The following is a 27,097-nucleotide window of genomic DNA, read 5'->3' as shown; positions in this document are numbered from 1 at the left end:
AAAAACCGCCATGCAACAAAGTAGTTGGAAGACAGAGAGGCCTAGGGAGAGTATGAAAGCTTTCAAAAAACTATTGCAGCAAGAGGGCGACTGACTTATCAGTATTCCTATATCATCAGCTGATATCAGCCTCTCAGAGTCATATCGGTGAATATAGACATTGGCCAGAAATTAGCTGATATATTCATTTCAAAGTAATTCTTCTGACAGCAGCTGAGACTGTTGTGATTCATCAAATAATTTGGTTCAAAGTTGATGAAAGCGAATGGGCTACCAGGTTGACTACACTGGTGATTTCTGCAATTTAAGCAGGGATCTATATTATATCGGCATCCATGTTTGCCTTTAAGTGCGTCAAAGGAAAACTTTTCTTTTCAGGAATAAACCACTCAGAAAAGATTTGAATTATTTTACTTTCTTTTTGTTTCTTTTATCAAGTGAAATATCAATCCCCAAAATGTTTTGCTCAATAATATCAGTATTGGCATCGGCCCCTGGAAATCCATAGCGGTCAGGCTCTAATTGCAAGCATTAAAACAATCCAGTCCCCAGTGCTTGTTCCTCTGGTAGCATCAATAGCTCCACCAGCAACCACCAACTGTAACCTCAAAGTTTGTGTCCTTTGGTGCAACATGACTGTGTGTTCATTGTGCAGTTAAGCAGCAAGCCAAAGTGTCTAATTGAATCACTGCACACTGCGGGATCCTTGGCCGCCGAGTTCAGCCTTGCACGTGTGTGTCAGTGGCGGGTGTGTGTGTTTGGCAGGAGGAACGACTCTGTCAGCGTTTGGAGGGCTGCCTTCTGACCATCTGAGATTCTGCTTTCATCAAGGACAAGACATGATCCCTCCTCTTTTTCATATATGATGTAAGGATGTTGTTTGGTCTTTGTCTCCGTGTCTGATATCCCAAGCCTCTGTGAGAGACCCAGCTACATCACATGTTGAAAATGTTGGATTAGACCTAAAGCATGAGAGCAAGCCAAGCAGATGGCCTCAAAGCATCTAACAAAAGCCCAGAAAGGCTTGACGAGACCTCTGTTGGTGGAGGCCTTGAGAAGATGAATGACTTTGCAGTTAAGGTATATCTACATGCCAAAGGCGAACTGTCACGGGGGAATTCCAGGGTTTTGAGGCAGGTCAAGCAGGAGCCGGGGCTTACGGCTGGGGTAGATCTGAGGCCTAAGGTTTCTGAAGGGGCCTCTTGTTGTGAGGTGTTGAGAGGCATGGCCGAGCTGTTCCAGCCCCCAAAACAACAGCCCCCTCCTCAAAAAAGCAGCCTCTCTGTCTCACCATGATGAGATCAGTGGAACAAACAGCTCGAGCTGGATGATGTCATGTTTAGGGCTCGAGGGTCAAAAGCTCAGGGTCATGTTAGGGGTAGATTGCGTGTTTCTCTGGGTAGAAGAGTGAGATTTAAAAAACACTGAAAGTTGGATAAATTTCACAAACTCAACTTTTTTTTTCTGCTTCCTCATTACACCAACACTAACATTAGCACACATACACATTTGACTCTGTTACCCTCAATCTCCTGCTTCACCTCCTCCATTAGCAAATCTGTTAACCAACAGCCTCATCAAAGTGGAAGGGTGTCCATGTGGCAGTGTATGTGTTTCTAATCCTGTCATCATTAGGAAATGAAAAGGTTAATCCACCTCATCTTCACTGGGGCGGACTAAGAACCTGGACAGGGATTCCTATAGAGCAGTGACTGCACACTTTTAGAATGGCTCAGGTTCCGGAGGTTAATTTTCCATTTATTTTCTCGTTAACGTTTCAGGGGATTCTTATAATAAACCAGGCCGACCAGCTACGAGATGACTCGTGACCATAGAACATTTGATTCTGAGCAATAATTGGAAAACGGGAAAAAAGGTAGAGGCACAAGACCTTGTTCGTAATTATTTTAAGAGTGAAGGAACTACGCATTCCATAAATATTGCAAATGGTCCTTTATAATAACATCTTCTTGTTTTTCACCTTGTTGTAGTGATTTTCCCCTTTTTGGACTCGACTCCTCATCTCTAACTGCAGTATGTTATGATGGTCATAGCTGCTCTGTTGTTAACCTAATGTAACGCCTTGACATAACGAATAAAATGTTATTCTTAAAGCACAGTTGATATCATACAGAATTGTGGCTTCCAGAGGACCATATAACATTCCTCCACAATCTTGTAGCTTGTGTAATATCTGCCTTGGATGCTTAAAATATTCAGGGTCATCAAAATCTCTATTCAGAAAATATGATTTTTACTTCAAGAACCAAGTGGTTGAGCTTGATTGATTCTGGGGGTGAAGAATGATAATGTACCCCATCATAAACCCAATTAACCCTTGGTACACCACCTCCCTCTGAAACACTGTGTCATTGGTCAGTGTGTCACTGTTGGCTGTTATGAAACTGCAAATGCAAGTTTATTGAGGCTCTATTTTTAGGCCCATGCAAAAACACACACACGGCTCATGTCCGCACAGTTGGAAACCGCAGCTGTCACTGTTAGAGCCGCCGAGACTGACAGTCAGTGTATATATATCTATGAATATGATCACTGTTGATTTAACTTTCAAAATTCCAAGGTAGAGTTTACATTAGCGATGCAGCTTGTGTCATGGTGAGATTTCTCATTTTATTAAAGTTGATATGAAATATAGAGATGCAATACAGAGATGCACAAACACTCAACACGCACAAACACTCACAGTTTTATTTAGATTTACAGGCTGGTTAAATTCCGTGGTCTACTTAGTATGTAAACTACCACTGCTATGAGAGGTGAACGACTGATGTTACATTATAACAAGCCTGACTTGCTCATTAACGTGATGTTGATATCACTGTTTGGTGTCAGGCTCCATTCCGCTCCCAGCATACTTGAGGTTAGATAACAGTCATGTCCGTGAACTGTTGTACAGCCCCTCAAGCTGCGTGACGCTGGAAAGAACACAAGTCTCTACATGCCCTGTCCCTGCTCCATGACAGGCACCATACGACATTGAGACGGTGTCTGAGACACGAGGTGCAGTTCAGCAATGAGCGAAAATGAGAGGGGTTTGTGTGTGTGCTGAGGCTCCCATACCCTCATGCTCCCAGTAGGGGGCCCAACTTATTATTTTTTCTCCTCCCGCTTCACACGTGAAAACAATGGGTTTCCCAAAGCAAATGGTAAATGGACTATATTTAGATAGGACCTATCCAGTCTCATTGAACACTTAAAGTGTGTAACAGTACAATTCATCATTCATTCACAAATTCCTCACACACTATTCATACACTGTCGGCACAGCCAATAGGGATAATTTAGGGTTCAGTATACTGCCCAAGGACACTTCAGAATGTGGACCGGAGGCACCTGGGATCGAACCATTGACATTCTGGTTAGCGGACGACCCTCTCTGACTTTGAGCCAAGCTGAAGAGAGATTTTTATTTAAATAACTGTAATAACTGCAACCATACAAAGACAATTCAGTGTAAAAATAACAAGAATAGAAATATGTCAGTCCCTTGCAGTTGATCTCTTCTTCTCAGCACCTTGTCGTAAAGTTACTGAAGCTTATCCATATGCATCAGCGGCTCCTTTGGGCCAGTTTATGTGAACATGCCCGGAGGCCTTTCTTAAAACGCAGGGGCTGAGAAAACGTCTAGAATATGTGAAAGAGAAACACAGGTCTGTCCCTCAACAGCCACCGGATTCAAATCTGCATAAAACCAAAGTGTAAACCTTTGTGAGCTTATTCACTGCGCACTTACTCCTCAGGGCAATTATTGGATTTGTGATTTCAATCTTATCCAGCTTCAAATATCTAATAAATAGATAACAGACTGAGCAGAAATAGGAGGTAGAGAGACACAATGCTACAGTGTGAATAATAGGAAGGAAGGGATTCTGAGGATGTACAATAGCAGCAGAGAGGAAGAGAAGCACGTGTGCGCGACAAGCACTGTTGTCAGTGAGTCAATAGGAAATGCTTGAACCTCAGAGGGAGAGGTTATAGTCTGTCTGGAGGCATGTCCTCTCATCCTGTGAACTGCAGTGTAATGACGCTGGAATGATGCTATGGCTCATTCAGCTGGTCCTCCTTGAGTCATGCGGCATGGGAAAACTGAACCAGACGTGTGTGTCACGAGTCTTTAGGCCTGTCTAATATCCAGATTCAGCAGATGTGCTGCTCTTCGGTCAACTAAACGTTCTCATTTAACAGTTGTACACAGAGAGATTAATCCACCTCTTTGTGGATGCATCTTTGTATCTGTGCCGCTGCTCCCACGTGCCGTGCGAACCCCCGACTGTGAACTGTGAGTGAAAATGTGTCTCTGACAGCACTTCTCGCCGGCCGGCTCCCTGGTGCAGCTACTTGCTGATGAAACCTTAATCTGATTAACGGTAGGGTATATTTACAGCTCTAAGTCCTGAGTTATCAAGGCTCATCTTGTTTCTGTTGCACACGTCTACTCGCACAGAGCGGGGGGGAAAGAGATTCGGATCATTTCAAAAAAACAGCGGGGGGGTTTTGTTTATATATTCTTGTTAGGCCTGGTATGAATCAAATCACCATTTCTGCCTCAGATGGTAAAATAGATTGGTGGTATCACCTGTCTTTGGGATAACATGCCTTTGAGACAATTTACAGTGCACGCTACTCTGCTTCTTGTCGGACTCCAAATAGCCCAAATATCGCCACACTACAGAATTCCTCTGACCCTTCAACACTGTTCTCGTCTTTAGAGCCTTGAGCTGTGTCTGTTCAGTAACGCTGTTGCTCAAGATTTCTTTAACATTTTCTCCACGTGCTGCTACCGGCTGCTGCTCCTATGCTCTGTGCTGTGTGCTGTGTACCTGACGTGGCTGTAACTCTATTCCAGCCACATGATTGGTCCGGCGTGGCGCTTTTCTCATTATCATTGGCTGTTAGTGTTGCCAGTCAAAACATGGATGGAATGAGTTCTATAGACGTTGTATTGACCATGTCTTATATTTCTACTGAGGAAAGGTTATTTTGCGATAATTCTCTTTATCGTTATATATCGCCCAGCCTTAATTCTTGTTATCATTCATGTTTAAGGCTTTTCTGGCTTCTACTCCCGCCACTAATTGAATTTCATGACAAAGTAGCCCCTCCTCTGTTGTCCTAAAGAGATATTTATTCACATAGCCACTTCTACAGATGGATCATTGCATCATTGATAGGCTGCACTTTTTTTTCTGTGTTGCTTTGAGCTGAGGCTGCCCACAGACCATCTCTCTCCTCCTCCATCCTGATCCTCCCACACGTCATCTGCTGCATCTCTGAACTGCACGTCTCATTTCACTTCATCCACAAACAACACACAACAAAACAAGTGTGGAGATTGTATCTATTATAGCTCTGTTAAAATGGGAACATTGTTAGAGGCTCCTCATGTTTTGCAAAAATATTTCCTGGTCGCTCCATTATTAGTTTTCCAGTTTCCTGCAACCAAACTATCGGTCATATTCGCCCTAACCCCTAGTTTTTTTCCCACACTTAATTCCCGCCGGACTCATCTGTGTTTTCCCATTCCACCTGCCCACAAATCACTCTCATACATCACCGAGCCGACAAGGGGACACGCTCCGCTGCACAGCAACTTCCTATAGTGTGAACATTTGGGCCAGGCAATAAGCAGAGCACAGACAGAGAGGAGGCAGAGGGAGATTTTGTTTAATGTTACTGGGAATGATATATTGCTCTATCAGTAGAATTATATGTGCGACAAGTGCAGACTACTGGCAAATGTTATTTGTGCACGCTGTAACTGTCGTTTATGGTTATGCAATTGCCATTTCCACTAAATTATCATATTACTCCTATGTGTTGTGGGAGGAATTTGATGTTGGTAGCATAGTAACTGTATTGTAATGCTTGAGTCTTCTTTTTTGTATTAGTGAAAAATCTTCATTCTAATATATTATATTGACTTAATTGTATTGGAGAATGTTTTATATTATATTATATCTCACCTGAAATATGAAATAGCTGCATTATTCTGTTTTTCTGTGATGTTTTGGGTCCCGCGAATTTATCAGAGTAATGAATCACCAAAGGGCATTTGAGACTTCCCACGAATTTAATGTATGAACAATTTGTCAAATCCTTTAGCTGCTTATTTCGTAATAGTCGTGCTTTGGAGCGGGCGAGGACAAGCCTGTAGCTGATGTGCAGCTATGCAATCGGCATATTGACCATTGTCTTGTGTAAACAGTTGAGTCATAACTTAAAAAAAAAGAAACTGTATTTCTTGTACCCACTGTGGGCGGCGTAGACACTGTGCAGGGCGGCCACAGTGGATTTCACTCACACTCACGCAATGTGCCTCAAACTGTGCCCAAACTCAGGGCTGACAAATCCTTCTTATGTCACTTTCTCCCAAATTGCTGAGACTTTATGCACATTTTATATATCTTTTTTTCATAACGGACCCCCTGCATCCGAAATACAAGTTTGTAACATGCATGTCTTTAACAAACATCACCTCGGTTATATTTATATCTGGTGAACGATGACATTGCTCCAAAGACATTGCTGCCAGCACGGGAAGCCCTGGAGGTTCTGTGGGCACCGCTTTGAGCTTCATGTGTCTTAAATGTCAATTCACTCCCCTCTGCTCCAAAGATTATGGACACACACACACACACACACACACACACACACACACACGCACACACACGCACCCGCCTCCACAGAATTGGCTCTCGGTTGGTCCATCAGTCTTTATCCCTCCTTGTGCTGAAGGCGGTGGTGGTGTGCGACTGTGCGTGCGTGTGTGCGTGCGTCCGGACTAGAGCTCATGCAGGAGCTGCTCGGTCACCGACGACGTCAGTGATGAGGATGAGGTGGATGACGATGAGGACAACACAAGAGTGTGGCGCAAACGCATGACCGCTGTCCTTCCCAAATTGCCAAGAGTGCGGTTTGCGTTGTGTGCGCGGACCCTTGACAACTTCATAGGTTCCAGCCGGCAGCAGCAGCGGTGTCGAGTTTTCCACTGGATATTTCCTCACGTCCTGCTCATAAATGGAGGCGCCTCTCATGGAAATTCTGAGTTAAGGTGTTCCCATTACGCGAGGTGTACGGGACGTTGGACGGACCCTGGCTGCTGTTGCGTAAAAGCGCCCGTGCTGCCAGTTTTGGAGAGTTGTGACGCGCGGTGCTGCTCCAGGATGAACAGCTCAAATCAAAGGGTGAGGTCGCACTTTTCTGTTTGCTACCGAATGATATTATGTTTGAGAGGAAATGGGGAGAATGTCATGTCCGACTTTGGGCTTAACTCGGCACGTACACTGATCCCACGGTGAGCCGCCAAGCAGCAGCGGCTCGGGAGACATCCCAGCTGATGTCCTCCTGTTTACACGCGAGGACACGCGACGTTCCTACTGAAAACCCTGATGTTTTAAAGTTGTCTTCTTTGTCTCGGAAGTCTGTCTTCCTGTGAGAACCCAATCCAGGTGGATTATGAATCTAAAAGATATGATGATGATTCGGCGCGTAGATCATTTCAACTAGTGAATTTGATGAATGAAATTCCAACTTTTAGAGTTGGTTCACGCTGCTCTTCTCCACGTTTCTAAGTGAAGAAGACTGAGCTAATAATAAATGGACCACTTTTAAAGGATGGATTCATCGGGGGGTAGTGGTGGTATTTCTGTCTAAGGTAAATGCAGAGTTAAAGAGGGCTGGCAAATTATTTGTGTTATCTTTAAGTTACCTTCTCCAAGCTGGTCTTTTTCTAATAACTGAATTTTATTATAAATTGCAAGTACCACTAACATTTTAGGGCTAGGCAATAACCCTAAAATGTTATTAAGATTTAAATGCTCATATAAGTCCATATTGATAATTATCACGAGAAATGCTACTAATATTATTTCTTTAAGTTTAAAAACAGATTTTGCTGCAGAGTGAAGGTTTTACATTCTTCCCTATGAGCAACTTGAAAACGACAAAATATTTTTGCAAATCTGATCAGTCATGTGTAATACCTCCTCACGGTGCTTGAAAAATGGTTGAGCAATACATTGATATTTATTGTTATAAATGGAAATTACACTCCGATGATTTAGTCCTACAACAATCAGACATGCCTCTTTACGTCAGGGGACAGATGTCGTTACATTAAAACATTCATTGCATTTCCTGTGGACATAATTCATTAGACAGCATCTAATTATTTTGTTCCTCTTTCACATTAAATAACTTGTGGCTCTTCCAGTAAATGGTGACATTAGATGTACCTATCAATGTCCACGTTGCTTGACAGCACCGTGCCATGTCCTCCAGCCCCTCAGAGTGAGGTACAATCTGACAGCCATGGGGGATTACTGCAATAATGACTCACATCTCCCAGTCATCAACCTTTCCCCTCTCTCGTGAATAAATCTTCCCTTAACGCCTCGAGTTGGGAGCACAGAAAAAGCCGTATTTAGATTGAACTCTGAAGAAGCATTCGTGTTTCAATGTGAGAATATTACACTTTTTTTAAATCCTTTTTTTAAACCTTTTTTTTTCTCCAAGCGTCTTAAAACGACATGGTTTTGGCAGAACAATTTTGGGGCTCTGTCGACGCCAGGCCACACAGCAGAGACATGTCTGTTATGGAGTCCTGTTTCTATTTCAGGAGGAAGTTCACCATGATTTCCATTTAAACACAAGCACACACGCACACACACACACACACACACACACACACCAAAACACTCCAAACCTCAGTGAAATACTAAAAAGAAGGAAAGCCACCAAAAATCAGCATGATTTCCTCAACATGCTGTCCCCTCGAGAGTGGTGGCCATAGAACCTAAGTGTGTGTGACAGGCAGTCGTCCTGCTGTCTCTGTGTGTGGGGACATTTGAACGACGGACCTATACTTCCTATAATCAACTTTTTATTTTAACTCGCCACTGAAACTCAGTCCATGCTCAGATGAACCCAACATGGCTGCATCTCTGTCTGTTGATTGGCTTCACTTGAGTTAATGACAGGCTGCTTCCTGACGTGCGAGAGCTATATAGTTTAGATTTTGGCCTCATGTTGATTTCAAAGGTCACCTGCATCAGCATCAGTCGGAGACAAGAGACATGGCAGATGTGATCTTTCCATTCCTGGAATACAGCCTGTGTGTCTTTGTGTGTGTGAGTCTCTGTGTATGTGTATGTTTGTGTGTGTGTGTGTGTGTGTGCAGTGCGTTGGAAGCTCATGCTGGTGTGTGTTCATTTTGTCCCTTCTACTGTTACAACCACAGCCATCTCTAATCATTAGCAGTGAAAAGGTCTCTGATGTTCCAGGGGTCCTCTTCAGTGTCTCCACAGCCTCCTCAAAACGCGAAGCTGCACTTTTACCCAGTGATGTGTTTCTATTGGCTACTGTGCACTAAGCTGTTAAATGCATTTCTGCTTATGCTTTTCATTGAGTTTGAAATTATGCATGGACGGGAAAAAAATACAATCAGCATCCCGTGTCAGTTCACTGGCCATGGAAGCCTCTGGCCCTTGTCCTTCAATCAATAACCACTTACTGCAGAGGAGCTCTCTGCAGTCAAGCCCCTGTCTGTCCGCCAAACTTTCTGTCTCTCTTTCAAGATAGGTATCTAGAGTGTCACCTCTGCTTGTATCTGTCTGTCGCTCCTCCTTCGTCATCCTTCTATCATCCCTACAGTCACGTGTGGGTGTTTTGATTTTTTTTTCCTCTTCTACCCCGCTCTGTGCTGCCGTGTGTCTGCAGTAGAGGACATTCTCTGATGCTGTTGTCCATTGCTTTTTCCCAGGAGCTGGCTGTTGGGACTGATATAGGTATAGGACCTTCTCAGCCTGAGAAACTCAGGGGCAACTGCAACCCATTACTCTGTGTACTGTGCAGCATGACAGCATCTGTAGTGGAGGAAGAAGGGGAGGTGGAGGAGGAGGAGGAGGGTGAATTGGACTTTGCTGTGTTTCTCCTTGAGCCAGTTGTCTCAGCAATATTGTGAAAAATGAGCCACTTGTACTCTGATCCGCTACAATATTGCCTCCCCACCCACCCAATTATGAATCTTTTTTCTCAAAGGTATTAATACACAACCCTTCTTGCGTAAGAGCTTTGCAGACCTGACCTTGCCTTTCACATGATCAACGGAGCTGGAGATTCTACGGACATGTTCACAAAAACGGGAAAATCCCCAGGGCATTCATTCAAGGGATAGCGGTCAGTGCATGCAGGAGGCCGGACATAATGTATACTGTATATTCAGCTATGTACATCGATAATGGCGTGGGCCTGTATCACCAGAAGCTCTTGAATGTCTTTCTAATTTAACACCTTCTTTGATCTACATGAATGGCACCTCTTTTTCAGCTCAGGATATTTGTATACAATTACTTTTCATTTTGTCATCAAGACTCACCACTTGCTCGTGGTGAATCCACCGGCTAATCTGCTGTATTATCACACATTCTCCTTTTACTTGTGGGTTGGCAGGCAAAACTCTGGCGTAAGTAACTCGGACATTTGCATTCTCATATACAGCCCCTCAGAATAATCTCGGTAGAATATCAAGGGTGCAGGCTTGCAGGTCTGAAAGGAGCTATACACACAAAAAAAGCCAGTTGGAAACTGCCCTGTCAGAGCTTTATAAAGGTTAAGTCATATTTTTCCTTTTTCATTTAGAAGCAAGTTTGCGTCAGGCAGAGCCCCCGGGTTCTCCCTGGGTTTGATCTAACGTGAGAGCTTCAAAATGAAAGAAAAGAGATGAAGGCAACTGTGCAGGAAGACAAGCCTGTGTCTATGTCTGCAGCAGCAGGGAGTGATGGTTGGGTCTGATGATGCTGACTCAGTGGACGAGGATTGGAGTGATGGACAAACAGAAGACAGGCCGATAAACAGACCGGGAGACAATTAGAGAAGAGTGATGACCTGACGATGCAGAGGGAGATTGTGATGGGGATAGATGGTCATGGAGGAGAGTCCCTCAGACGGATGATATCAGACAAGCAGCTAATACAGAGCCGCTGGCAGCTGGTAAAAATCAGTGCCAGTGCACGTCCATCTGCCATTTCTATCTGAGGAAGCATCTGCTGAGCTTTCCGTCACTTACACAGCATACAGTCATTTATGCTGTGTGAGAGGTAGTCATACCTGCTGTGTGTGTGTGTGTTTGTGTATGTGTGTGTGTCCTTCATTTTTATACTGCGTCGGTGTTGCCAGGCCATGATTAGATTATGTTTGTTTAGTGGAATTGCTCTTTTGTTGCGATTATGAGTGGAGTCACAAAGTGCACAGTGCAGTCATGCAAACTCACACACACACACACACACACACACACACACACACACACACACACACACACACACACACACACACACACACACACACACGCAAACACACGGTAGATCTGCGGAGATCTCTCATAATGGATAATCCATCATGGCAGGTCTTTATCCCGCTCCCATGGCCCTCTGATAAAATACCGCCACTGGCCGTAAAGAATCGATAATAATAATATCAAAGATATTGCCACATATGCTCACAAACATCATTCCCTGCACACATCATGCACATCTCAATGGCACCTCAGGCAGCACGTGGTTTGGGGTAAAATGTTGCACAAAGAAAAGTGAGTGTGTGTGTTTGTGATAAATAGATGACACGAAATAGCTTGTGGATTTGCTTGCCAGGAGAATGTGATTGGGGCGCGGCGCACACTCGACTGCCTGACTCCCGTCTGATCTGCTGCTGCTGACAATCAAATGTTTACTTGGGTTTATTTATCTCTGCGTGCATGTATTCCCCGTTCATTTGTAGGCTTTACCACAACCCTGAATAAAAACAGCAACTGATTGTCAGAGCTCTGTTCTGCATTTGTTCCAAGGTGGAAAAACTTGACCGACATGGGTCAGCTCTTTTATATTTAGACTGAGTTGGCCAGTAGCCAGTGGTAGGCTAGCTTCTTCTTTAAATTTCTAAATTTAAATACAGTTATATTTATTCTCTTGCCCTGCTATTTTGAGCTAAAAGTTATGTTTATGGATAAACTGCCAACACAACACCGTGGTTCTGGAAGTACAAATCCTACTCTTTTTCGATATAGAGATTTTGATTCAGCCATAATATTTTAACCATCCAAGGTGAACTGACCACAAACAACGATATCGTGAAAAGATGTTATATGCAGTAGAAGCAACTTGTCCATATAGTATCAACTGTGTTTTAAGAAAAACATCTTTTATTTGAGACACCAAGAAATACTACACTACCCAGAATCCTCAGGTGCTCGCTGTCACCAGTTTAAGGTTTACCAAAACCTTGAATCGTCTTCAGTCAGATCGTTTAGCTTTAGCACACTAGGTTACTGTAGTATAAACTATATAACAGGATATATACATACATCCTTTTTTCCGTTTCCCAATATATCTGTTGTTTGCATGGTGTTTCCATTCTGTGTGGATGAATGCTTTGTACTGATTCCCTCACAGCACAGACAGAAGCAGGAGAGACAAAGGTGGTTCATTCTGAGCCGGGGCGTCAGACCGTGTGAGGCCCAGACCGGCTCTGCTTGTCTCTTTCTGCCGATGGTACCTTTACATATCTGCAGATAGTGGCCGTGCTTTGTTGTGTTGTAGCTGAATCGATGTTTGGTTGAACCAGTAGCTCTGTGTGCTGGTGCGTAGATAAGTCGTGGAGTGTGTAGAGGTATTAAGTTTGACGCTAGTTTGTGTGTATGTGTATGTAAATGTGCACCCTCCTGTTAAAGATGCTCTGGAGGGCAGAGATAAGAACAGCACACGCACGCACAAACATGCCATGATTAATTATATTCCCTCTCTTGTTCTTTTCATTTCTCAATCTTACTTGCCCTTATCCGCCTTCTTGCCTTCCCGACTCATTTCCTCACCGTCTCTCACTGAACTGACACACACAGGCTTGTACGCATACGCGCTTGTACACACACAAATTCACACACAGGCACACACATGGAGACTCCAAGGGTTAATGTGAACCATTAGTAACCAGAGCGGGCTGTAAGTGCTGTGAAGTGGCAGAAGGGTGGAACCAAACTGACAGACTCAGCGGCTGTGAGTGAATCTCACCTTACATGTGTTCCCCATGACATTAATATGGCCGTCATTAATCAAGGCACGGAAAGAAATACTACTTTTACTATCCTGTGATCAGCAGTGTTCCTCGGGCCGTGATTCATGCCAGCTATTAATTAATGGTGTACCTCAAGGGCGTGTAGCACTTTCTTTTCTCACATTTTGCATCGAGTCAACGTAAATTCAACATTTTCAGAAGGCCTTTCTGCTGCTCACATACCGAGGGTTGGAATAAAGTAATCTCTTAAAAAATGATATGGTTATAATTGCGTAAATTAAGTAAATGGCTATAGCTCCCCCAAACCCCCCCCCCCCCCCCCCCAATCCCCACCTGACTCGCACACACACACACACACTTCCTCCAGCTGTGCCTCGTGTGTCCCTTTCTTGGTCGTTGTATCCCGAGGGCTCAGGGTCATTTTTAGTGATATTCAGCTTCGTTTTAACTCAGCTCAGGAGTCCTGCTGCTTCATGAATATCATAATGAACTGCATTCACTTCAAGGCTCTTGCTGGTCGATAGTGATAGGGGACACACACTCACACTTCTGCGCACATACACGTAGCTGCACATTGGACTATCCACTGCCCTATTACAATGTCGTCTCTGTCCTGTGCACCTTCACGAGAGCCGAAAGCCTCACCACCCCTCAGACAGAAGTCACGTGGGGGCAGCACATGTGATTACATATACACATGTGGCCATACAGTCTAAAAAAAGCAACAGTGATTAATAATAGAGTGTGATAAAAGATGCTCCACAGCTCTCGGTTAGGAGCTGGGCGCAGAGAGCAAACAGACTGAGAAACATTTGCATGGACTTCAACATCCCATTTTTGAGTGAAACAATAGAAGCTATGAACAAAATGTCTGATTGCGTTTAGCTCTGTAGACCCAAGTCATAATAATTGAGTTGTGGACAATTGCAGGAAAGAAGAGAAGAGAAGACGCACAGAGAAAACAGTGCAAATATAGAGGATGGATGTCTTGGTGTTGGATGGTCTACATGTCTTGTTTGTGAAGCTGACTGTCAAAAATAGAAAATCACTGCCAATGCGATGCCTATGATTTTTCTATATCCAAATTATGCCTATACCAACTGGAATGGCACTAGCATTAGTATATTTCTAATGAAACCACATTTAAATATACAAAATATTGGAAATATCAGCCCACTATTCATGCAGATTTTTTTCATCATGGTTCATAAGTCATCCACTCTCTGATCCAGATCTGCACTAACATTTTATTGGTTCTTCCTTTGCCCCATTCCTCCATTAAATTTAATGAAAATAATTTGAGCAACATTTGCGTAATCCTGCTGAATAGCTAAGAAACAAACACAGATGAAAACATAACCACCTTCATAAACACTGTTCTTCCTCTTCCTCCACTCATGGCAGTTGGCAAAAGACATGTTAAGCAGAGGAGTTGAATGTATAAGGTTGTTTGTGAAATGATGATCATGCAACATTTAACATATAATAACGTTGGGGTTTTATAAGAGCAGGAACAGTAGTTTAAAGACACACAGAACGATGTGTTTTCATTAATATCTGAATGAATAGAGTTGAACTGAACCTCGCCATGTGTCTGTGTTGGAGTAAAGAGAGCAGAGGTAGAAGACACCAGGGAGGAGAGTTTGGCAGGCTTAAATTCTAGTTAGGCCGGCTGAGCTAATTAGCCCAGATTTTACTCATCCTGATTCTGACAAAGAGGAAAGCCTGGGATTACATAGACGTATGTTTGTGTGCACGTGTGTGTGTGTGTGCGCCATTGAAATTGTGTCAGGCTGTTAAAACTGTTGATCAGAAGGAGGTGGGGAGTTGTAAAAGACAACTAATGAGAGCTCTGAGTGTGTAGCAAGTGTTGGACTGGTTTGTGCAAGTGAGATAAGTCACTATACCCCCCTCACCCCACTTCCTTAAGGAGCTTAATGGTACGGCACCCAGCAGGGACCCCCACTCTCCTTTCGGAAGCTGTCACGGTGACCTCTTGCCCTCAACACCCTCCATTTGTCCCCTTTAGCTCATCCTCATCTGCCATTTGTCTGTCCCATGCTACTCCAGCAACACTTCGTCCCTTCACGTCCTTCTCGTGCAGCTTATGATGTAAACATGTCTCCATCCCCTTGCCTGATTGAAGGGTGCCATAGAAAAAAGTAGGACCTATAATTTCGCTAATATGACTGTGACATGAACAGTTTTTCCAAAATGTTGTGTTTGTTCTGCTGAGCAGGGCCTCCGAGACGATCATGTGGTCTGGGAGTGTGGTGCGGCAAATTGTCCTGCTGCAACTGATGCTGTTGCTAATCTGTAATCACCACTTTAGGGTCATTTATTCACATTTTGAAACATGATTTGATTCCTGGAACTCCTCTTGCGAACCAATCCCCACTCAGTGTCTCATGAACCCTTGGGAGGGGGGTCTCGACCCTCCGGCTACATCCACACGTTTTATCTGAAAATGCATCAACTTTGCTTTAATGGTGCTTTAATCTGGGAGGCCTGAAACGAAGATGTTTGGAAACGTTATTGGGTCTTTTTGTTCATGACGTTGCCTTCACTGATTCACAGGCTCCTATCTCATGACCCACTTCTAGAGGAAAACAATGGGCATTAGCTTTGGCTACCAGTGTAGAACGCAACAGGGATAATCTATCACTAGGGTCAATAACCCTGTTATCTTTGCAAACAGTTGTGCAGTTTAATTCTGCATTTTACAATGATACAACTGCTGTCATGCACAGGAGACAAGCTATTATTCTCGCAATCTGCAATTTACAAGCAAACGCTACCTGTGTTCTCATGTGTAAAATGCCACCTTCAAAAGAAAACCTAGCAGTATGGATATAGCCCTATAGTTTGGGAACCGCTGCTGTAGAGCATCTTGTTTGTGTTTTTTCTTCAGCAGCATGAAGGTTGTTGACACGATTGTTCCATACCAATATGTTGCTGTGAGCAAACACTGGTATAGTCGTGGCTGTTCACGGTTTGCACTTGGTGATATTTTGAGACAGTTGCAAACTGGACAACTGCACAAGTGCAAGCATGCAGCCTGCAGGCCTCCTGTAACACAACGAGTCATGTGGGAAATTGTGAACAAGCCTGTAAACAGGTTGCTGGTAAGCCCGGACACATGGCAAATCCAAGCCGTGTCGCTGCCTGCTGCCCCTCCCTCCCCCTCCTCCCTCACGCCCCCCCGAGGTGTGAGGTAACATGTCGTACTGAGAGCTGTCAATCACTGTGACATTTGCATGCACTCCAAGGTCCTTTTGAGATTCCAATTAGTTGTTTTTTTTCTTAAGGAGAAAGTGCGCGGCCACATATCGATGTCCATCCCCTCACAGCCAGCGTGAGCAGCAAGTGACAGACTTAGCTAACGTCCAGAGACTAACACCTCTCTGCAAACAGGAATATTAAGTGCGTTGGTGAAAGAACAGCATGTAACGACATGTGCAGAATTCCAGCAGAGTGGATTACAGCGTCACGTCAGGTCCTTTTTGCCTCATGCGTATCATTTTTAAATCTGCTTCACTATATTAGAGATGCACCGGTGGTCTCATCGAGAGAGATCACAGCCGTCTTTGATCAGCGGCTCAGAAAAACCTGCGTCCTACCTGTTCAACTCCTGAACCTTCCTTTCCTTTCTCTGTGGGGCTTACAAGAAAAGAGCTGGCTAATCAGTTAATAATGCAGCATGAACTTGTGTAATTGTCGGTGGCTGGGTTTCAGCCTGCAGTGCAGGTGTCTAACTGTGCCAGTAAAGTGCACCGAGGAGGTTACAGTATTGCTGTGTGTGTGTGTTTTTGTAATTCTTTAATTGCCCCTTGCTTGCAGGGCCTTCAGACAGCCCAGTCTGCCAGTAACTTTCATTAGGCTTCCTCCATTACCGTTTGATTGGAAACGGAAGCTGCTCGGATCACAACTCAAGTCCCATCTCCATCAATTCAGTACTGCTCTTGCAAATGTATTTTCTAAGCAGCTATTCAAACAGGCTCTCCTTTTCTAAAAAAAAAAATAGATATTGAGTGCCCATTTGCTGCTTTATATTTTGTTTTTCTTCTTTTAGATGCTGCTCTAAAAGTCAACGATAATTTACGGGCCATCTGAACAGTGCATTACTTTGGATTTTTGAATTCCATTCAGTTCGTTCCCCTTCGTCCTCTCAGAGGTGAAATGGAAGAGGAGCAGGAGGAGTTACTGCCGTTATTGGTGGGATTTTTTTCCTGTTGTTCCTCATAATAAACTACACTTCAGCCTTCATGTATACCCTTCTTTCCAACCCCCCCGGTTATTTATGAGCCTGCACGGTCTGGAACTTGTCGGCAGTGTTTCACCAATCTATACTCTGCAGGCCTGTTAGTTATATGGCGAGAGACCACACACATTCTTACAGTAGATAAAGCAACACACCAACACACAAACAAACACAAGTGCAAACACACTTCCTGTTTTATCACCTAGACTCGCCTTCAAATGCTTCTGCAGTTTGGTTTTTGCCTGCCGGCTGCTCCTCTCTGCTCCCGCTGTGCCAGTATATGATAATGCAGACCCGGTGTATTTAGGCTGAGTGTGCACAGCCGTGTGAGAGCCATCCAGCTTTAGTACGCCATAAATTGTTGATGGTGATCACTGCTTGGCAGACTCTAAGCTCCCTCGTGCTCTCACGTAGCCCTAAACAAATTTGTTTTATAGCTCGGAATTCACCCCACTGTTGCTCATCTTACGGGCATCGCCAAAAAAAAACGAATCCACTTGCAAGAACAATGTGCAAACACAGAACAAATATGCCCGGATTCATTTGCAAGCGCTTGTTTGCATATGCAGACAAATTCCGTCATGTACATAAAACCCGATTTAGGACACAGACACATGCATATTATCGCTCTTTAGCACTCTCTGTTCTGGCCGTGCCCCATGTGTGCTGGGACCCAGCTGCATTCGAACACACTGCCTTTTGTGTGAGAACAGCTGGCCACAAAGTCCTTTGGACACACCCTCGCGCACATGTGGACAACTCCTCGCACAGACACACACATAGTTTTCCAATGCAAGCAGAGCTGAAACACTCTCTATTGTCGAGAGGTAATTGAATGCATAAGCCGTCGGGAGAGGAGAGGGCTCACAGCGCTGCAGCTATAGGAGCGACGTGTAGTTCACCGTGGTGCAGAGCACCTCAGTGATGACATCAGCATGTTGGCACCACAGAGCAACAGCCACGTTTGACCATGTGAGAGAATGTGTGTCGCAAGTGTGTCCTGGCAATGAACAGACTTGGACTGCTTTGTGGCCTGCTTTGCTGTCATAAAAAATGCGAATACAAACACTCCACCCATTACAGTTTCTCACCCCCTCCTCTCCGTCTTCCATGACCAGTACCAAACCAGTTCCCTTCACTGTTGTTGTGCCCTGGCTGCCCGACAGCAGCTGGTCTCTGAGACACAGTGGTAATGTTGTTCTGTGAATTGGTTCATTGTCTTTGAGTGGGCCGGGGCTGGTTTGGGAGAGTTGTCTGTTCTTTCCCCTCATCTGATTACATATACTCGTATCCTCATTTTTACTTTTCATTTTCTCTGCTCTGAGCCTCAATCAGCTGATTTTGCTGTTGGCCTTCTTCTTACCGCTGCCTCTTTCTTGCACTCTCAGCTGCTCCCTCCATCCATTACTGCAGCCTGGTGCTGGGTGTGGGAGAGGAAGACGGGAAGAGCGTGAGCAAGAGGGAAAGTAACGGAAGAGGGTGGAGAGGAAGGCGAGGCACATAGTTGTGGCTGGCTAATTGAAAGCCAGCAGTTAGTCCGGTAAAGTCCCAGTGAATGGGAGTGGTCAGGAATTTGCAAGTGTGTGTGTGTGTGTGTGTGTGAGAAAAATACAGACAGAGCTTATTTGTGTCAGTGGCCATGACGATTAACGGATTGTGCATGTTCTTGTGAGCTTGTGACATTCTCTGTTTCTGAGTGTTAGAAAGACTGAATCTGAGTTTCAGTTCCAATGTTGTCGATCTCAATTTGAGTTTTCCTGTCCCTTGAGTCTCTCATGTCTCGTCTGTTCAGATAGAAAAACAACTTCATGGCCGGCAAAGAAGAAAGGGAGCACTGTTTCTACAGTGGTTAGAGAAACCAGTCTTTAACTTAAGTGGAAGTTGCAGGATTTAACCCACTGTCTGCAATCACTGTCAGTATTAATATCAAATGTATTTTGTGTATGTGCACAGATGTGCTGCAGATTGGTGCTCATGCTCATGCTACAGTAAAACCCAATTCTAGTGTTAGAATGGCCGTAGAGTAAATGAACTAAATGCTAACATCTGCATGCTAACATGTTGATCTCTCCTTACATGATAATGTTAACGTGCAGATAATGAGAATCTCGTTCGTTTTTCAGGATTAATTTTACCAACATTCTTTTTAATTAAATAATATCACTCCATGAAAAGTAGGAGGATCTGAAAACTTACTACAGTTCATCCTCTGTGAACCAGGGGTTCATCCTCTGTGAACCATGACTCTACTGAATTTAACATAAATGCACACAATGTATAAAATAGATTTAATTCTAAATTGAATTGAAGACAGGACCAAAGTAGTGGACTGAGTGTGACTTGCAATCCCTGGAGCCATGCTGCTGTCATGGCAAAAATGGTAAAAAATATTAAATATAAGGACATTTAGCTTTTTTCATTTTTAAACATTCACTTTAACACAGTCTAGATGTGACTACCCCTCCTCTGTCATTCCCATGTGGTCCGAATTAGCGTGGTTCTGCTGTACAAAGACAACTGCATGGTTTCTTGATGCTCGCTGTGTGTTGAGCCTTGCCCAAGAGGGATAGCCCCATGCTGGAACTGCTGCCGTCTGGTCTGGTTATGGATAGAGGTCAAGGGTCAGTGATCCGAACAGGAAAGCCCACTCAAGCAGAACAACACATCGTAAACAAACCATTACACACCATCTGCGGCGGCGTCAAATCCCTCAACCACGGCTGGTGTGTTTGTGTTTGTGTGTCTTGTCTTTGGGATCACACCCGCTGACACACAAGTGAGGATCAAAACACACGGCCAGACGGGGACAGAGAGGTGACAGAGGAAGTGACCATCTGCTTTCTACTGAGGCATCAGATTACCTGCTGAAAGGTTACATCGGCGTGATGCAGAATCTGAGTGCGTCAGACGCTGGTGATGTCCGAGGTTTGCTGAAACATTAATCTGTAACAGATGCTTGAGCCCTAAATGATTTTATACACATACAGTCGGGTGCAACGGAGCCTGGAGTGGATTGTATTAAATCATAATTAGTTCCTGATTTATTATGATGTTTTATGTCTTGATTAGCCATTGATGCAGCCTTCACATTTTGGAGAACCACACTTGTCTCCATATGTTCATCTCCACCAAATGTTTCATTTGATTTACATTAATTGAAAGAACTTTGCGCTTCTTGTTACTTGTGAGCAAATCTGCTACCTTCTTTTCTATTTCTCAATCCATCCATCCATGAACCATGTTGGAGCCATGGACAGATCGCCAGCCAATCACAGAGCCCACATACAGGGACAAACAACCAATCACACTCACATTCACACCTACAGATTTCCTGGGACTGTGATGGTAAGCAGAGTTTCCGGAGAAAACTCAAAGTGGGAACACGCAAAATAAACACAGAAAAGCCCCGTCCGAATCAGGAATCGAACCTTCTTGCTGTGGGGCAACAGTGCTAACCGCTGCATCACCATGTCACCCTCTATTGCTAAATCTGTGTCTTCATTTCTCGATTGCCACCTCCCTCCATCCTTCGCCCCTGCTTGACATTCTGTGCTCTCTCTTTCCTCCACTTGGACTTCCTATCTCTTTCTTTTCCCCTCAGCTGCCTCTCTCACTCCTTCCAGACCTTTCACCCTGTCAACCCATATCTCCTCCTTTTTCGTCTCTTTCTCTCGCTCCTCTCTATTCTTCTCCTCAAGTCGCCCCTCGTTGTCTTTGACAGCACCACCTCCTCCTCTGTGTCACTGCTTGATACCCAAAATGCACTGCATCCCCGCTGCCTATCCACCCAGCCTTCACCGTGTATCCGGCTGCTGTCGTCACTGTCACAGTCACAGGCGCTTGTTCTCTCTGGCACTGCCGACGAGTCTAACACCTGCCACCGGAGACACCATGTGAGGGAATCACTGCGACAGAATGTGTGTTTCTGTGCGAGCATTTTTAAAACCTAATTTTAAAAGTACACTTTTGTCGTCCGTTCTGTCCATCTCGTTGTTGTGTGCTTGCAAGCCTGTGTCGTCTGTTGCATTTAAGTCTGTGAGCGTTCCTGTCAGGTGGTTGAACCTGACGCACAGACAGATGCATGGATTACAGTCAGATCTAGGCTCCTCGGCTTCTATTCTGAGATTCCCCCAGAAGAAGAGGCTTGTTAATTTAGCGGCTATAAATACTGGACCTCCTCCCAGCAGGTCACTCTGCATTGAAGTGGATTGTGGTGACATCTCCTTTTGCCCTTGTGTGTGTGTGTGTGTATGCATTCCTTCTATGTTGACTGGCCATCCTCAGGCTTACAGTGATGATTTGTGTGTAGTTTGTGGTTCCCGAGGATATTTGGCCTCAGCTTGTCTTTCTCCCGTTTATTTGCTTCATCCTCTGTACTTTTTTTTTTAATGTTTATCACTTAACAGCTAATCAGTTTTTTTGTGATAGGATCCATCTGGCTTTGTTGTTGTTCAGAAACAGCAGATCTCGACATTTGAGGAGCAGCAGAGAAGCTGTTTAGTATTCCATTATTGGCCTGAGCAAGGAAATTGATTATCAAAATTGTCATCAATCAACCTATCAATTTGGCAAATGATGTATTTATCACTGACAGCTTGTTTGTCTGGATAAACTACGTCTGAAAGATCTCACCCCTCGTAAGAATAGCGAAACCTTTGTGCTCATTATTGTTTTATTGGTGCAATTGATCTTCTCTTGCGATAGTTAAATACTTAAATATATAATATGTAACAATTCTTCATTAAAATGAGGATTAGACCTATGTTGTTTATTTGGTTGTGAACTGCTTCCAACAATGTTCATACTTAGAGGTATCCCACATTTTATTCAAGGTGACGGGAAGTTCCATGTTGGTCGTCTTTTATTGAGTCATATGCTCTTTCATCTGTGACCATTATTTGCTCCTGAGTAGATTTTCCTCAGCAACCACTCCCATGACCCCACACTTCTTGATAGAGAGACAGCAGCCGAAGCTACATATTGTACGTTTGAGGATGGAGATTTTCTGTATCTCATTACTTTTCTTTATCTATGGTCCTTTTTTTCTAAATGTTTATCCCTTCACAGTTGTTATTTGTTTCGGATTGAATCCATCTGTCTTTGTTAACAACAGATCATCAACATTTGAGAAGCACTTAATCATTTGCCTCAGCAATGAATTCATTATCACAATTGTCATCAATCAGCAAATCAATTTGGCCGATGAGGATTTTGTCACTGACAGCTTATTTTCCTGGGTAAGAAATGAATAAATAAAGTTTCTACGACCCTCTTGCTCATTATTAGTTTAGTTGGTGCAGTCGTTCGTCTCTTGCAATGTTTTTTTAGCTCTCCTCAGAATAACCAGCCAACTGAATCAGTTAAAATCCTTTATCCCTCTAATGATGATCATCTCTCTTAAACTAACGCCCACAGAATTGAGTTCTCCACTTGTAAATTGCAGCCGATCAATGTTTATATTGTTGCTGTAATCTGCCGTCCTTTCTTCTGCTGTCGAGACTCACTCAGTCAAAGTGTTTATTTAATGACAATCTTATTTGTATAGCAGTAGCTTACATCAGTGTAGCAGTAGTTCAGCTTAGCTTTTACACGACTGATCATTATGAATCATGATGTGTCTGTGGTTCAGAAGAAACCCACCTATAAGGACCTACATTGATTGTTTATGTCTTACCTTGTTATTGTAATGAGTGATAATGCTGTTTCATGCCAGACCTTTACTGACAGTGTTTCCAAGTTGTGGTGGTTTGGTTAAGAGACAGAATAGTTGAATGAGTTACAGCTGCTGGTGTAGCTTTGTGGTTTTATCCTGAGGAGCAAGTTCCAATACAGTGGTTAATCGAGAGTTACATGAAACCTCAGTTTGCAGTGCACCATGTCCAAGCAAGAGTCTGTGTCAAGAAATGTGGACTTTTATGTCCAAACCGCACTCATTCCTCTCCCACTTGTTCGTGAAAGGCGCAGGTAGAAAGGAAAAAAGGAGGGATGTGGAGGAGAAGAGAGAAAAGGCCGATTGGGACAGTGAAGTGGAACGGATGGAGCACGGGAGAAGGCGGTGGGGGGAAAATGAGCAGTGAAAGTATAAAAGCTAAATCAAAAAGAATAAAAAATTCATAAGAATTGGGCAGAGAAAGACGGCGGGAAGAGAAACGAGTGGATGTCAGAGTAGAGGAGAAGAAGAAGGTGCATTTGCCAGGAAGAAGGACTGGTGTGGGGAAAAAGACAGACAACCAGAGCATTAAGAGATTTTTTGTGGGAAGACTGTAAAGTTGCTCATGTATCACTGAAGAGGATGAGCAGACACACACATTCACAAATACGAAAACTCCGGGGCTGAAGCAGAGATGTTTGGGTGACGGAGACAATCTTAATCACTTGCTGATCGTGTATTTTCAGTCACCACATAACCTTTGTTGATTCGCCAATCGTATGACCCCCTGTCTGGAAGCAGACAACTGGTTTGAGCTTGGCTACCAGTGTAAAACATGGATAATCTAACTCTTACTTAACAGTCCCACCTCGTTGTGGGCCCAGGAGCAGAAATGCCTGCTCTTACTTTTCACCATTGTTGTTTCTCGTTTTTAGCCCCCCTCTCTCTGCATGCCTAGTGTACGGGAGTGGTCACGTGATGTGTGTTTTCAAGCATGTTGCTATGGACACGGATTTAAACTGATATGAAGCCAAAAATGCTTATGCAGACAGAGATCGTGTTAAACGTTTCATATTTTGTTTAGGTACCTTATACCAACCTTATGATCATTGTATCTGGATTTTAACAGTTGATATGCATTGATTTTGGCATGTTTTTTTTTTTTAAATACAACACTGGCACTAGCACTCAAAGGTCAACCTGGCTTTACGTTTGCCGAGTCATGGTTTGATGCCTCCGTGCTCTCTTATCCCTATTGATGCATATACTTACACTTTCCCTTCACTGTCTCCTGTTTTAAGTTCATGCATACAGAATGTCTGTGCTGCTGACAGAGTGAAGAGCGGCTTAGGTTTGTTTAAAACTCTGGATAGCATCACCAGAGGCAGAGCCAGAATATTTAGTGTCTGCATGTGTGTGTGTGTTTGTGTGTGTTTGTGTGCGTGTGCTTGCGTGTATTCCTGCTTAAGTGTACAGTCACAGGAAGGCTTTCTTGGCCTAGATAAGCCAGGGCAAATATAGTGTGACAATATTTTCTTTGTTCTCCTTTGAGAAAGCTGCTCAAGGAAAAGGGTCAGTGGGTAGAAATGGTGACTTGGACATGTGTGTGTCTTGAGCTTCTCATTTTAGGTATAATAAGGTCACACTAAATGATTCAGTATGGACATGTCTGCTCAGCGGGGGGGTGGGTTCGTTGGTGTGAGGGCAAAAGGCCATGTGTTAAAATACTGTCTAACCCTCACATTTATCACACACCAATGAACACAGCGTCCAGGGTGTTTTCAGAGACACACCTCAGTAATGTATCCACAGAGGGACTGGGATCTCCTGCAGACTCTCTGCTTCTCTTCTCTGGTTGTCTTTCGTCTTTCGTTTCTCCCAAAAACTATTTTATTGACCCAACCCTCAATGCACCTCTTGCATCCTCCTCCGTTTACCAGAGAGTCTTATAAATGCAACATTATCTGTCACAGTCTGACTTATCCTTCACCGTCCCTCGCTCTTGCAGGACAGCGACATCCAGAAGAAGATCGACCATGAGATCCGGATGCGCGATGGAGCCTGCAAGCTGCTGGCCGCCTGCTCCCAGAGAGACCAGGCGCTGGAGGCGGCCAAGAGCCTGCAGACCTGCAGCACTCGAATCATGGCCTACATGTCGGAGCTGCAGAGGATGAAGGAGGCTCAGGTCATGCAGAAGGTCACGCGGAGGTCTTCGGACGCCGGGCCGATGGACGACAGACTCCCATGCAAGGGAAAAGTGGCCATTTCAGGCAAGTTACTGGGGTAATATGGATTTTTAAAAAGGAGGCCGCGGAAGGAAGGCTTGGGGGAGAAGAATGGGAACTGAAGAGACCCTTTCTTTCTCTAATAGGGAACATATCATTCCCTCTTAATAAACCGATGTGAACGTGGTGACGCGATGCTGCCCACTGCAATAAGAGAAAGGGATCAGTCAGAAGAATAACCTTCAAGATCATAGAGAAGCACAAGAGCAGGAAAAGCGGGTCTAAATTAAAACAATTAGAGAAATAAAAATTTTCGAGTTGGAAGATTTTGTGTGTGTGTCAGGGGGGCGGGGGTTTAGAGGCTCAAGGGGGCACTTCTGTGTCTCTTACTGGAACCCAGCTGGAGAACACGCTGTCCACACACTCAGTCAGTTATTAGCTGTAGATATTTTAGTCAGTAAGTGAAAGCAGCATCTGCAGGGAGGCACACACACACGTCACACACACACACACACACAAGCACACGTCACACACACACACACACACACACACAAACAAACACGACAATTAGGGTGATTCACATTTTTGCGGTCTAATCCCCTGTCCGTTGTCATTTCAGATCTTCGTATCCCTCTCATGTGGAAAGACACGGAGTACTTCAAGAACAAAGGAGGTGAGGAACCACCTCCGTGTGCATGTGGAGAGATTCACTGATGGCTTATTAATGATTAATGCCTGTAGGTTTAAGTAATGATTCTCCTCTGAGGGACAAGTCAAGAGGCTTTGCACAGTATAATGAAATGGGCGATTCAAACACGGGGAATTTATGTGAAATCATTGGCGCGAGTGTGGGATTCCTCCCGACCGTGGAACAGAAATCACCTTTTCATCGTTGGCTTCAAGCTGACCCAGGAGACTGAGACTGAATTGTGCAAACAGACCTCACAGTATAATATTTTCCCACTCGGTTCAAGGCCCATAGCGAAGATCCTTTTGCTGATCATTACAATCTGTTGCAGCTTCCCAGATATCTCCCGTATTTTAAAGAGACTTAAACTCCTTGGCAGCACAGCCGGACCCATTGCTCAGTCTTGTTGGCTGCACCTCTCGGATTTGAGAAGCAGCAGCCCACAGGTGCTGATCTGGGGTCCTAAGACAGAAAACACTGGGAGGCAAATGGAAACTGTAGTTGAACATTTAAGGACCCCTCTTGAAATGTTTTTGTAGGATGGATTTTCATTAATAACCAGGTCGTGTTTAAATATATCTTGGGCATTTCAGAATCCAATGATGTACTGTAAAATATCGGAAATGGAAATCTTTATATTGACCATTTTCTATCCCGCCCCCTCTTGATGAAGTCAATGTGGGTTAGCGTCCGTGCTCTGCTCTCTCCCCTGGCAACTTCAATGGAATTAATCTGCATGGCCCATGCATGTAAATGAACTCAGGAGACAGGTAGTAGACTCTTAACAAAGCTTAATGAGGCCGTTAGTCAAGGTCATTAAGCACACCGAGACATAAACCAAGCCCAGGAGACAGGGAGGAGTGAAGCACGTTCGTCTCTCACATGTTGTATCATATTTTAGGGAGAACTCATTGTTCTCCCTAAAAATGACGTTTGAATATTAAGGGTCAATGTGGCATAGACCGGAGCAGACCACCTTCCTTAGCCTTTTCAGTATTAACCTTGAGTTTTATGAGAATTTGATGCTCACCTGATTTCAGTTGTACAATAGAAGAGGAGAAACACAATAAAAGAAGAAGAATAGTGGCCTATTCTTCTCCATATTGCTTATATTACAACACTGATTCCCAAGGTACTCTTTCCTGTTATTATGGATGCAAAGCTGTTGTGCTTGTCCATAAATCAGCACT

General features: G+C 44.0%; 1 protein-coding gene across 2 annotated transcripts in view; it reads left to right on the top strand.

The window, feature by feature from the left end:
• Positions 1 to 27,097, top strand: part of rtkna (rhotekin a) — a 61,630-nt gene that overhangs the window by 25,572 nt on the left and 8,961 nt on the right. For both annotated transcript variants that reach the window (XM_062384667.1, XM_062384668.1), the window contains exons 2-3: positions 25,003 to 25,264; positions 25,839 to 25,892. In XM_062384667.1, the coding sequence (XP_062240651.1) occupies positions 25,003 to 25,264; positions 25,839 to 25,892 (316 nt within the window). The remainder of the gene's footprint in view (positions 1 to 25,002; positions 25,265 to 25,838; positions 25,893 to 27,097) is intronic.

Source organism: Platichthys flesus, chromosome 3 (genome assembly GCF_949316205.1).
Source record: "Platichthys flesus chromosome 3, fPlaFle2.1, whole genome shotgun sequence".
NCBI classification, from domain to species: domain Eukaryota; kingdom Metazoa; phylum Chordata; class Actinopteri; order Pleuronectiformes; family Pleuronectidae; genus Platichthys; species Platichthys flesus.
Note: the sequence above shows the minus strand (reverse complement) of the source record. Positions and strands in the feature narration are given on the sequence as shown.